Consider the following 13,870-nt stretch of genomic DNA (forward strand, 5'->3'; position numbering starts at 1 on the left):
AAAAAGATTTTTATGGGTGAACAGTTTTAAATAACCAAATAAAGTAGGATATCCTTTTATTTCAACCATTATTCCTAACAATCTTAAAACTGCATGTGCTTAAATCAGTAGTCTACTGAATGCTCTCAAATCTATCTCTGAGGAAAGCTTGTATTCCTCTAGGTTATTGTAATGAACATGAGTAACTTTTACAATACAGGATCCAGGGTGCTCACTTGGACATTTATTTTTAAGATAAACCTCCATAATGCATATTTTTTTGACATTTTCCTAAAGTAGAGTACAAAAAAAATTGTTTGATTCTGGTTGAGGTTTTTATACTCTTTCTGGCTTGACTTTTGGGAGTTATGCTTAGATTTTAATTATCTGTCACCTTCACTTAATATTGGGATTGACTCTCACTGTCCCAAGGGAAGGGTAAAGCACTTTTGTTTGCAGAGGCATTTGTTCTCCATGACTACGCTGGTCCCTCTTGACTTTGGCATGCTTCCTTAATATGCTTAGTTCCTTGCTCTGGAAAACAGTATTCTTTAGTATGCCTCATTTTGTTGTTATTATTTAACTAATAATAAGGTATATATACAGTAGGGTATATGTTCCAAGACCCCCAGTGGATGCCAGAAACCACGGATAGTACCAAGCCCTATACATACGATGTTTTTTCCTATACGTACATACCTGTGATAAAGTTCAGTTTATAAGTTAGGCACAATAAGAGAATATCTGAATTGCCAGCATTACTACTCTTGCACTTTGAGGCCATTATTAAGTAAAATAAGGGTTACTTGAACACAAGCACTATGTTACCCTAACAGTTGATCTGATAACCAAAATGGCTACTAAGTGACTAATAAGCAGGTAACATATACAGTGTGGATACACTGGATAAAGGGATGATTCTTGTCCCAGATGGGACATTGGACAGCGTAAAATTTCATCACAATTCTCAGAATGGTGCACAATTTAAAACTTATAAATTGTTTATCTCTGGGTTTTTCTGTTTAATATTTTCAGACTTCAGGTGACCACAGGTAACTGAAACCACAGAACGTGAACCCACTGATAGGGGGCAGTATTCTATATATTGACTTTTCTTTTTCCCAAAGACTGCATAAGTTAATTAACTGAGCCTCAAGAATAGCCTGAGCAGTAATTTGTTTAATGAGCTTTGGCATGTTGGGTATAAAAGTATACATTGTTTAGAAATGGTCATTTGCTTAAATACTAACTCTACTGTCTTCCTATTCATAAAATTAGTACATGGAATTCATAGTCCTCCTTTGTATTAGTTTCTTTTGAAAGGCATTTCAGTATTAATTTCTTGTCATTGGTTTCAAAGTTTTGACCTTCTTAGTTCCCCCAGAGTATCTTCACCTGGGAGGCTCTTAAACTTAATGTTTAAAGGTGCTCCCATTAAGTGACTTCACTGATATTCTGGAACAGATTTCTAAAGAGTCGGAGGACTTCATTGTGGAACAGTATAAACGCCTCCGCCAGAGGGATGGTTCTGGAGTAACCAAGTCTTCATGGAGGATTACAGTGCGACAGCTTGAGAGCATGATCCGTCTTTCTGAAGCAATGGCTCGGATGCACTGCTGTGATGAGGTATCAACGTCACTCTAACATAATGGGAAAGAGAAATTGATTTGTTGGCTTACAAGCTGTTTTTATGTTTGGTATAGGACATAACTAGCATTAGCTGCAGATTTATTTTTATATGACTATTGAGTGCTCGTAGGATACATGACCCCTGACCCTGGGGTTTTCCCCTTGAAGAATGTTGCTGTCAACCATTTATTGAATGTAGTAGTTAGATTAATGATAATGAGATAATCATGACATAGATTATAGAGTACATACATATAGAGGTGAGTTCAAGATTAATGCTATTCATTCAAGGAAAAATTGTTTAAATCCTACAATGTGCTAGGCCTGTGGGCAGGGGATACGGATATGATAATGTAGCCTCCAGTCTCCTAATAAGGGAATTCTCCTTTGTATAACATATGTATATTAAATTGTTCTTTGAGCCCTGGGTTCTACAGGTACATGTCAGTGGGTATTTAGGGCGTAAATGGGTTGCAGAGTGGAAGGATGCCCTCATCTCTGCTTCAAGCAAACAAGCCCTGCTTTTATCTAGCTTTATATTTTAGACAGTGTAAGATTTTGTTTGAGGAAGGAGTTTGGCTATTTTTCTTAATAGTATGATTGAGGTATAATTCACATAGAGAAAAATGTACAGCTTTGACTTTTTACATACACCCTTGTGGCCACTCAGCTCGTAACATAGAAGGTTTACATCATCCTAAAAAGTTCCCTTGCACCCTTCCTTCCCCAGAAGTAACCACTGTTCTTACTTCATTCACCATTTCTATCTCATAGATTTCATTTTTTGGCTTTTTTCCTTTTGTCTAATTTTTCAAATTCTCTGATGTGGTGCTTTACTGTTTACAAAATACTTTCACACTGTCTTACTTGTTATTCTTTGATTCTCCTGACATTTAGTGGACATCTTTGTAAGTTAGGAGATGAATAAAAGAGCCCCTGTCTTCCATTGCTGATAGTTTGGTAGGAGCAAGACATATGTTTAATTAAGCATGTGAAATATGAGAGAGGATATTAGATAGAGTGTCATCAGCAAAGAGTACAGAGATCAATGAATTATTTCATAACAAAGGTGGAGGGTTTGGGGAGATGCCAACATTTAAACTGGATCACTGAAGGGTGTATAGAATTTTGATAGGCATTTTTAGAGTGAAGGTGGAAAGTTTAGAGTGAAGGGTATTGGGAGGAATATAGTGGAATCTGTAGAGAAAGAATAAGCCATGATGGAGGGGAATTCTTAAAAACCATACTAACATTTGTACCTTTTCTTTTTTCTTCGTTGTAATGTTTCTTAAAATGAATTTCGTAGAACTGACGTGTCTTGGAGAATTTCTAACAGATTTTTCTTTCCTTTTTTTGGTTTTTCAGTAGGTAGTAAATGCATATGATATAAAATAAATATGCATATATATATACACAGATGCAGTTCCTGAATAAAATCGAGTGTTTTTGCATATATTTAAGAGCCATTTCTACTTCCTTTTATGATCATATTCTTTGTTCACTTTTTACTTTGTTTTATTAGAAAGGCCTCCCCCACTCTAAGATTATAAAAGAATTTTCTCAGTATTTCCTCAAGCATTTAGATGGTTTCATTGTTTGTATTTAAATCATTCAAACATTTGGTATTTATCCTTCTGTAAGATGTGAGGTGTAAATCAGTTGAATCTTTTTCAGCTAGTTTCCTAGTTGTTCCAACACCACTTACTGAACAATCCATCTTTTCCACACTGGTTTGGTATGCTTTTATTATATATTAAATTCTTGTGTTTGTTAGGATCTCTTCCTGAATTCTGTTCCTGTGCTGTCTTAGCCTCCTCTTGCATTAGTACCACGATATTTTAAATGTTCTCTTTTGTTCCACTGCATTGTTGTACTTTTGTTCCAATGCATGTTCCACTGCATTGTTCTCTTTTGGCTGTTGTGAACTTAATAGCCAGCTGGCTTTGTTTTGTTTTGGTTTTTATTGATGATTGATATTCACTGTTTGAGGAAAGCATCCTAGGAACTTGTTTGGAAAACCCAGGAATTTTTGAACAAAGCACTAACCATTCTGTCTCTAGACTGCTGTTCTAATCTACAGATTCTGAACTTGAGCTACAACATTTCCAGCCTCCAGCTACCTCTGCTCACTTCAGACTGGCCCACATAATCCTGATTGGCAAGAACCAATTCCTTAATACCTATCCTATTGCTCCTGCATTCAGTGGTTTTTGTATACTGACAGACTCCTTGGTTTGTCTGAAGTCAAGGGGAGATTCTGTTGGCTTTCAAGGACCTCTCTGTTCAGCCCTGAAATGGGTTTTTCCTCCAGTTGCATGGCTTTTCCCTGTACTTGTGCTACTAAATGTATAAAGGTATATAATTATACCACCCCCTAGATTTTCCCTAATTGTTGAATATATTGTGAAATATGAAATACATTCACCCTTAAAGCTATCTGTCCATTTATCTTTATTTCAAAAATCTGAACATAGGGCCAGCATATACTTGAGCTCAGTATTTGAGGTGAAATTTAAATATGAATAAAATAAAAATAGTATACCCCCCAAAAAATTATTGATATTGAGAACATGTTAAATTTATATGTTAATATGGAGAATTGACTTCTCTATGATGATTTTTTCTGTCTAAGAAAGCATAATAGCGGTTAGAATCTAGATTATGCCACTATAAAAATCTTAGCTGTTTAAAACAGAAACAATTACATTTTTTTGCTCATACTTCATGTTCATTTATGTTACCCAGAGGCTCTGCGCTTCACATCGCTCAGAAATTCAGGCTGATGTAAAGGTTCTTTCTTGACATACACTTCCATGATCACAGAAGACAGAAAAGACAAGGTGAATCATATGCCATTTCTTAACCTTCTATCTAGAAATGACGTGACACTGCTGGTCACATTTCATTGGTCAGAGGAATTAACACGGCCATGCCTAAGTTCAAGAGGTTAAAGCAGTGCCTTCCTTTCAGGTGTCTAGAATGAGAAAAGCAAACATTCGTTAACAGTTCTGAGTACCAGAGACCTCATTATCTTTCCACTTATGTCTTTTTTTTTTTTTAACATCTTTATTGGGGTACAATTGCTTCACAATGGTGTGTTAGTTTCCACTTCACAACAATGTGAATCAGCCATACATATACACGTGTTCCCATATCTCTTCCCTCCTGCGTCCCCCTCCCTCCCACCCTCCCTATCCCACCCCTCCAGGTGGTCAGAAAGCAGGGAGCTGATCTCCGTGTGCTATGCCTTACGTTTGGTAGTGTATATATGTCCATGCCTCTCTCTTGCTTTGTCACAGCTCCCCCTTCCCCCTCCCCATATCCTCCAGTCCGTTCTCCAGTAGGTCTGCGTCTTTATTCCTATCTTACCCCTAGGTTCTTCATGACATTTTTTTTCCTTAAATTCCATATATATGTGTTAGCTTACGGTATTTATCTTTCTCTTACTGACTTACTTCACTCTGTATGACAGACTCTAGGTCTATCCACCTCACTACAAATAGCTCAGTTTCGTTTCTTTTTATGGCTGAGTAATATTCCATTGTATATATGTGCCACATCTTTATCCATTCATCCGATGATGGGCACTTAGGTTGTTTCCATCTCTGGGCTATTGTAAATAGAGCTGCAATGAAAATTTTGGTATGTGACTCTTTTTGAATTATGGTTTTCTCAGGGTATATGCCCAGTAGTGGGATTGCTGGGTCATATGGTAGTTCTATTTGTAGTTTTTTAAGGAACCTTCATACTGTTCTCCATAGTGGCTGTACTAGTTCACATTCCCACCAGCAGTGCAGGAGTGTTCCCTTTTCTTCACACCCTCTCCAGCATTTATTGTTTCTAGATTTTTCCACATATGTCTTTTGTTTCACTCAATAGGTTTTAAAGTTCATTGGACATTTTTTTCTTGTTCCTAATTGGCTCTGTGGCTGAGATAGGATGTGTTTTTATCAATAGGAACTATACATTTCTTATTATGTCTTGAATATTTTTATCAAGAAGATTTTTTTTTTTTGGCCAGTTGTCTTTTTAGTGTGTATAGAGTTAATCATGATTTTTTTTTCTCCTGGATCTATTAAAATGAAAAATAAATTAATAGACTTTCTAATGTCAAGCCTTCCTGGAATAAATCCCACTTTTTGAATGCATTTGGCTTCTGTTTGCTGTTAGAATTTTTAAAGCAGTACTCATAAAAAACATTGATTCCATTTGTTTTTGCAGTCTGTTTTATTATCGTGGTTATTTCATTTACATTTTTGAAAGTTTTTCTCTTTTTTCTCTATTCTAGAATGGTTTTCTATTGCATTAAAATTATCTGCTGTTTTACTGATATGAATTCTCAAGTAAAACTCTCTGGGTCTAGTGTATACAATTTGGGTGCATGGTTCTTAATTTCTGCCATGGAAGTCAGTCTTGTTTAGATTTTCTATCTCTTCTTGGGTCAGTTTTGGTAAGCTACATTTTCCTAGAAAAGTATCCACTACCAAGAGTTGTTTCAGAGTTTAATAATATCCAGTTAAAATGTGTTTTTTTGGTTGCTTGTTTTAATTTTACTGCATTGTGATTAGAAAATGATGTCTATGTTTCTCATTTAGTTTTTTGGTATTTTGGAATTTGGTTTTTGGATGCTTTGTAGCCCAGAGCCCATTTCCATAAGTGTTCCATGAGCACTTCAATGGAAGACCTAGTCTCTGTTTACAGTGTATATAATTTTATATATCTGTGAAGGGGGAGGTTACCTTATTAGGTTACATAGGTCTTCTATTTTTTTGTGGGGTTTTTTGGTCTACTGTATCTTCTCTAGATTGAAAGTTAAAAGTCTCCTATGGGGACTTCACTGGTGGTGCAGAGGTTGAGAATCCGCCTGCCAATGCGCAGGGGACAAGGGTTCAAGCCCTGGTCTGGGAAGATCCCACATGCTGTGGAACACCTAAGCCCATGAGCTACAGCTACTGAGCCTGCGCTCTAGAGCCCGTGAGCCACAACTACTGAAGCCCACGTGCCTAGAGGCCGTGCTCTGCAACAAGAGAAGCCACCGCAAGGAGAAGCCTGGGCGCTGCAATGAAGAGTAGCCCCCATTCGCTGCAACTAGAGCCTGCACACAGCAACGAAGACCCAATGCAGCCAATAATTAATTAATTAATTAAAAGAAAAGTCTCCTATGAATAGGTTTTATTTCTCTACCAACATAGTTATTGTCTCTTTGTATTTATCCTTTTTTCTCCTATAAATTCTATTTTACTGATATTGTTGTTCTCTTAACTGGTACATATATTTTCATGAGATTTGTATCCTCTAACTTTGTCTCATTTATGCCTTTTGGCCTGAACTCCACCTTGCTTTCTTTGTTAGGTATACCTTTGCCTAACTTTTTACTATTTTTCGGCATTTCTGAGTAAGTTTAAGTGTGTCTTATATACGTATACAGCATAGAGTTGGATTTTGTTTTGTGACGCAAAGAAAATTTTTTTTAGCATGTAAGTTAAACCCATTTACATTTATTGGTGTGAGAGATAGGTTTATTTGGGTTTTTGTTTTTGTTTTCTTTTTATAGTTGACATGATTTTTCATTTTGTGGTCACTTTGCTTTTGCTTGTATGTGTAGTTCTGAGATTCAGAAAGTTATTTTAGTGGTTACTTTTATTATTATAACTTTATATTGTACCCTTAGTTCTCTATTGGTTCTCTACTATGAAGTGATAAAATTATCATGTTTCATCTTCTTTCTTCTTCCCTTCCCTCCCAACCACCTGATTTTAGTAAATAATATTTTACTGTTTACCTTTGCACAGTCAGATATGCTTATCCATGGCTTGATTTATCATCTGTTACAGGTGAGAGGCAATCAGCAAAATTTTTTTTAATTGAGGTATAGTTGTTTTACAATGTTGTGTTAGTTTCTGCTGTACAGCAAAGTGGAGTTCCCTGTGCTATACAGCAGGTTCTCATTAGTTATCTATTTTATACATATTAGTGTATATATATGTCAATTGCAATCTCCTAATTCATCCCACCTCCCCTTTCCCTCCTTGGTGTCCATACGTTTGTTCTCTATGTCTTTTCTGCCTTGCAAAAAGTTTGATCTGTACAATTTTTCTAGATTCCACGTATATGTGTTGATATATGACATTTGTTTTTCTCTTTCTGACTTACTTCATTTTGTATGACAGTCTCTAGGTCCATCCACGCCTCTACAAATGACCCAATTTCTGTCCTTTTTATGGCTGAGTAATATTCCATTGTATATATGTACCACATCTTCTTTAACCATTCATCTGTCAATAGGCATTTAGGTTGCTTCCATGACCTGGCTATTGTAAATAGTGCTGCAATGAATATTGGGGTGCATATGTCTTTTTGAATTAATGGTTTTCTCTGGGTATATGCCCAGTAGTGGAATTGCTGGGTCATATGGTAATTCTATTTTTAGTTTTTTTAATGAACCTCCATACCATTCTCCACAGTGGCTGTATCAGTTTACATTCCTACCAACAGTGCAAGAGGGTTCCCTTTTCTCCATGCCCTCTCCAGCACTAATTGTAGATTTTTTGGTGATGGCCATTCTGACTGGTGTGAGGTAATACCTCATTGTAGTTTTGATTTGCATTTCTCTAGTAGTTAGTGATGTTGAGCATTTTTTCATATGCGTCTTGGCCATCTGTATGTCTTTGGAGAAATGTTTATTTACGTCTTCCACTCATTTTGGGGGCTATCAGCAAATTTACTCCCATCTCTCGGGTCTCCCTGTACCCCTCCATCTTCAGGACATATACCATTTACATTTTGTTCTGTCACTCTTAATTCCCACGTTTGTTTAAGTCTTAGTTTTGTAGCTAAATATGTGCAAGCATGATCATTGGAGATAAATTTGTTACGATTTCTAACTTATCACTTTGCTGATTGAAAATTGGCCTTTTTTCAAGGGTTTGATGAAAAAGATGAGTTCATGGGAATAATATTCCCTGAGTGTTATGTTCAACAGGGTTATTTGTAGTCTTTACCTGAATGACATCCAACCTCTGGCTCATATTTTCTTTTCTTATAAATTTTTCTATTGTATCCTGATATCACTTGTTCTTTTGGAAAATCTGAGGCCAGCCCTTGATTATTAATTTTTCCTCCATAAGTAGTTCGATATTTTTCTCTTTCCAAAGTATTCTTTCTTATTTTTGTAGACCAGTAAGTTTACTAGGATATGTCTTGATATTGACTGTTCTCAAATGGCTTAAAGTTTCATTGCAGGTGGTAATGTATTTAAAGAAAAAAAAAAAGGCTGCTCTGCTGGGTTTATCTATTGTTATAGGGCTCAGCTCGTTAGGAAGGGAGTAGATTTAGAGAGACTGTTGATTATTCATACAAGGACTTAAAGGAGTCTCCCCCTGCCCCCAAATAGACTTGTAATTTTTCTTCTAAGTAGGCTTTTTTTTTTGAGGCAAAACATATGTACAGAGAGTGCACAAATCACAAGTGTACAGTTCTGTTAACTTTCAATGAACATATCTATGTAATCTATACCCAGATCAGGAAGTTGAACATTCCTTACTAGCGTCTCTAAGAGCTACCCTTTCAGTTTGTTTACAGTCACTGCTACTGTTCTCTGAGGATAACCTTTTTTTTTTTTTTTTCTTTATGGTTATATAGTATTCTAACCATACTTTTCCTGATGGTTAGTTAGGTTGTTTTCAACCTTTTTTCCCCTCCCAGTTGTGGTTAAATACACATAACTATCAGTGAATGTATCACAGTGATTGGCTCATTCTTATATTAATGGACATTTGGATAGTTCCAATTTGGGTTCTTATGGGATGTGCAGGTCTCTTTTAGTTCATCTGATGTATTTATACGTACATTTCTGTTTGGTGTGTACCTAGGAGTGGAATCATTGGGTCATAGATTGTAGATGTGTGCAGTTTAGTAAAGCCTGAAAATCAGTTTTCCATAATGGTTGTAACAATTTATATTCCCAACAGCAATGAATGAAAGTTGTCTACATTCTCAATATTGTCGGTCCTTTTAACCATTCTGGTGAATTTATGGTGTTCTCTCATATTTTATGTTGTGTAGAGGGAGAATGTGAGAAAACCAAAATGCCACTGTAATTTCATATGGAGAAAGTCTGTTTGTTATATCAAAAAGACTGGCTTACTGATTTACTTCATCTTGATTGGCTTAGGTCCAGCCTAAACATGTGAAGGAAGCTTTCAGGTTACTGAATAAATCAATCATCCGTGTAGAAACACCTGATGTCAATCTAGATCAAGACGAAGATGCCCAGATGGAGGTAGATGAGGGCCCAGATGGCATCCATGGTGAGGTGTCTGTTCATGACTGTTCTAGAGTTAGGGACCAAAATGTTCTCTGAGATGTCATGGTAAAAATGTACTTACTGATGGTTGTGAAGTCTACTAGCAAAAGGGGAAAAAATGGATATTGAGTTTTATTAACTGTTTCTAAGTTAAAATATAATTAGTTGATATAAAATATATATGCTTGAAAGACTGAGAGAAAAAACACCAAAATGGAGATAGTGGACTTAATATTGCAAATGTACTTTCAGATTATGAAATCCTTTTATCTCCCAATCTTCCCATCCCTTCCAAATGGGTTTTTGTCTTCACTGGTAGCATTCATAAACTTTCTAATTTATTTGTACAATTACTAAATACTGAGTATAACTATATGGTTGTTTTAAAATTAGTATTAAAATATAAGTAGTATATTTATAAACATTTAATAGGGGAGTATTGGAGGCACAGAAAGAAGATTCAAACAGTTAATATTTCACTTAGGTCATGCTGATATCCCTGCTCCTGTGAATGGAATTAATGGCCACAGTGAAGACATGAACCAAGATGCTGTTCCGAAAGCCTCCTTAAGGCTGGGCTTCTCCGAATACTGCCGAATCTCTAACCTTATTGTGCTTCACCTCAGAAAGATGGAAGAAGGTGAGGCCATACTTAGTGCTGCTCACATGCTGAGTCACTTACATAAGCTGTATTCACATAAACAACTTTTTTTTTTTTTGTCTAACTTTTTTTTTTAACATCTTTATTGGAGTATAATTGCTTTACAATGGTGTGTTAGTTTCTGCTTTATGACGAACTGAATCAGCTAACAACTTCTAATTGCTAAAGATTGTGTTATTTTGTCGGAAGAGATGAGAAACTGTTAGACAAGCTCACTTTGGCAAACAAAATCTACTAGGGAATGTCAGCATATCTACCAGCCCAGACATTTCCCCACAAGTTCATTGTCAAAGGTTTATGACTCATTCTTATTAATGTCCTTGGCCTATTTTAATATTTGTGAAGCTGAATTTGGGATCTGATAATATATAAAGACGCACTTAACAAATGTTTTTACAGATGCAAAGTCACTTTTCCTTACAATGGGTTTGTTTAAAATGGATGGACTCCTAGAGTATTTATATTTCATAGACAAGTAATTGAAACTCAAAAGGCTGTTAGCACAAGTACATTCCAGACTAGAAATGAAGTAAAATCCTCATTTCTCTGTAGGTAAAGTGTGATACCTGAACATTACTACCCTTCCTGTTCTTAACTGCTTTACCATGCTATCCAGGTTTTCTCAACCTGTAATTAGCCACAAGGCAGAAGGAAAAGTGATTAAATCAAGGGGTTGAACTTAAACTTCAATTTGGTGATTAACCATCAAAAAATTCTTATTTGACTGTCAGTATGCTGGCTTCCAGGCATATTCTCATCAGAGTGTCCTAACTGCGACGGAGGAAGAGACCACCAGAGATTGTCTTAGCTTACTAAAAGGTTTAAGCCCTTTAGCTTCTGCCCTCATTCCCCTGGGAACTGTGGACCAGTGGGAAGGAGGAAAGAAGGCAGTAAAAGGGCAACAAGGACAGAGAGGTTTTAGTTCCAGTCCCTTCTCACATAAAAAGATTTGGGAGCAAACATTCCTGTGTTGACGTTGTACTTCATTATTCTTTCTCTCTCTCATGCAACTAAGTTTTAAACATGGCCAACCATCAATGGAGCAAAGATATGATTAGCAGCCACACAGTGCATTCCACAGATAAATTCTAGGTCTTCCTCCTTTCCCTAAAAAAAGAAAAAAGACGCTATTCACCCAGCCAGGAAAGTTATTAATTCTCAGTCTTCAGAAAGACAGCTGTTTTCTAACAAAACTTTATTTTTTTTAAAGTTCATTTATTTATTTAGGCTGCTCTTGGTCTTCGTTGCCGCTCGCAGGCTTCTCTGGTTGCAGCACATGGGCTCTAGAGCACGTGGGTTCGTTGCAGTATGTGGGATCTTTGTTCCCCAACCAGGGATGGAACCCAGTCCCCCTGCATTGGGAGTGCAGAGTCTTAACCACTGGACCACAAGGGAAGTCCCCTGGCAAAACTTTAAACTGTAAACCAAGGAGATTACTTACTCAAAAGCATTTGGACAAACCACTGAAATTTCAGTACAACCATAATAAAACTTTTCAGAGACATCATCAGTAAAGCTAAAATTTTCCTATTTTGATTTTGTATTTTTTTAGCAATTTCTAAAATCAAGACAAATGAAGTTTTCTTTTAGTATACTTTATATCTGTGATAGTTTAAAATATTGCCAGGTTCCAACTTTTCTTGTGAATTTAGAGTTCTGGACTCTAAAGGACAGGTAGTTCAGTCAATAAGGATAGACCTTGCTGGAATAAATTGGTAATTTTTTATTTTTGAGTGAATACCTATGGATTTCACTCCTTGGTTGACCTCAATTCCATAAAGTGTTCCCCTTTCCAAAGAGGAATAGTTGTATTTAAGCAGTTTTGCTTGCTGTGACTTCATTCCTAATTTATGCTTTCAACTGCTGTTGACAGATTATCATAGGTGGTGAAGCATGAGAAGGTGAAGGAAACACCTTCATACTTTGAAATCGTTACAGCTTTAAAAAACTTGTTTCTTATAATCTATATTTTTTTAGATTTTTCTTTTCAGGATAAAGTAAGGCATACTTTAATTCAAGTAATATTTCAGGCTTATGCTGGAAGATTGCAAATCTTATTTCAGCAGATATGTTTTCTGACAGATTGAAGGTTATCTAATCTGTACATTATCTTGTGCATGCAGACTCCAAGAATTGGCAATACAGTTTGCTACAAGGATAATTTAATCCTTTTTAAATGTATTTTTTGTTGTTACAGAAGAGGATGAGTCGGCCTTAAAGAGGAGTGAGCTTGTTAATTGGTACTTGAAGGAAATCGAATCAGAAATAGATTCTGAAGAGGAGCTCATAAATAAAAAGAGAATCATAGAGAAAGTCATTTATCGACTCACCCACTATGTACGTATATAATTAAGCTTGCTGAGGTATTACAGAAGGAGTTCATGCCTCAAATCTTTGTAGGTTCATTAGATGTTCATTTATTTTGAAATATTAGGATCTAGTCAGAATTAGGAATTGTATAAAACAAGAGAGAATTATTAACAGTTAATTGACTTATTTCTTCTGCTAAAATAAGCAGAACTTAAAGCTGGTAAAGTGAATTTAGGGTCTTATTATTTGTGTGTTTTTAACCTTTGTTTTCCACTCTACCATAAACCTTTGAGCATCCTGACCACTGTCACCTATTTTCTGCATTTTATCTTTCCTCATGTTCTTATCTCCCCCATTACCCAGCTTAAAATCTATCCCATGATCACTTTTTTCTTGTACTTTCAACTTCATTCATTCTCTTTTATATTACTTGCTTGGCAAAATTCCAGATTTGGTTCAATCTAATTCGTTTTCTATACCTATATCTATGCAGTTAAAAGTATCTGGAGAAAAGCATACAACCATGTGCCCACTTTTATTTTAAATTCATGACCACAAATCTCAACTGGACAATTCTTTACTGCTGTCTTATCAACGTCACAGTAGTACTGACCTCACAGTAGCACTGCCCGATGCTATTACTTTTCCCTAGGCAGTTCATTCTACTCTCTTAAAGGACCATTACATACATACCTTCTCACTACTCCAATCAGTTGATTATTTTCAGTATTCAGCTTGTCAGCAGCATCTGTCAAAGTTGATCACTCCTGGGCTTCCTTGGTGGCGCAGTGGTTGAGAGTCCGCCTGCCGATGCAGGGGACGTGGGTTCGTGCCCCGGTCCGGGAAGATCCCACATGCCACGGAGCGGCTGGGCCCGTGAGCCATGGCCGCTGAGGCTGTGCGTCCAGAGCCTATGCTCTGCAACGGGAGAGGCCACAGCAGTGAGAGGCCCGTGTACCGCAAAAAAAAAAAAAAAAAAAAAAAAA

General features: G+C 36.5%; 1 protein-coding gene across 1 annotated transcript in view; it reads left to right on the forward strand.

Moving 5' to 3' along the window:
* Positions 1–13,870, forward strand: part of MCM6 (minichromosome maintenance complex component 6) — a 44,456-nt gene that overhangs the window by 27,408 nt on the left and 3,178 nt on the right. Inside the window, exons 13-16 of the mRNA XM_024764125.1 lie at positions 1,444–1,605; positions 9,782–9,917; positions 10,398–10,553; positions 12,772–12,911. Of these exons, the coding sequence (XP_024619893.1) occupies positions 1,444–1,605; positions 9,782–9,917; positions 10,398–10,553; positions 12,772–12,911 (594 nt within the window). The remainder of the gene's footprint in view (positions 1–1,443; positions 1,606–9,781; positions 9,918–10,397; positions 10,554–12,771; positions 12,912–13,870) is intronic.

This window comes from Neophocaena asiaeorientalis, unplaced genomic scaffold (genome assembly GCF_003031525.2).
Source record: "Neophocaena asiaeorientalis asiaeorientalis breed wild unplaced genomic scaffold, Neophocaena_asiaeorientalis_V1.1 scaffold102, whole genome shotgun sequence".
NCBI lineage: Eukaryota > Metazoa > Chordata > Mammalia > Artiodactyla > Phocoenidae > Neophocaena > Neophocaena asiaeorientalis.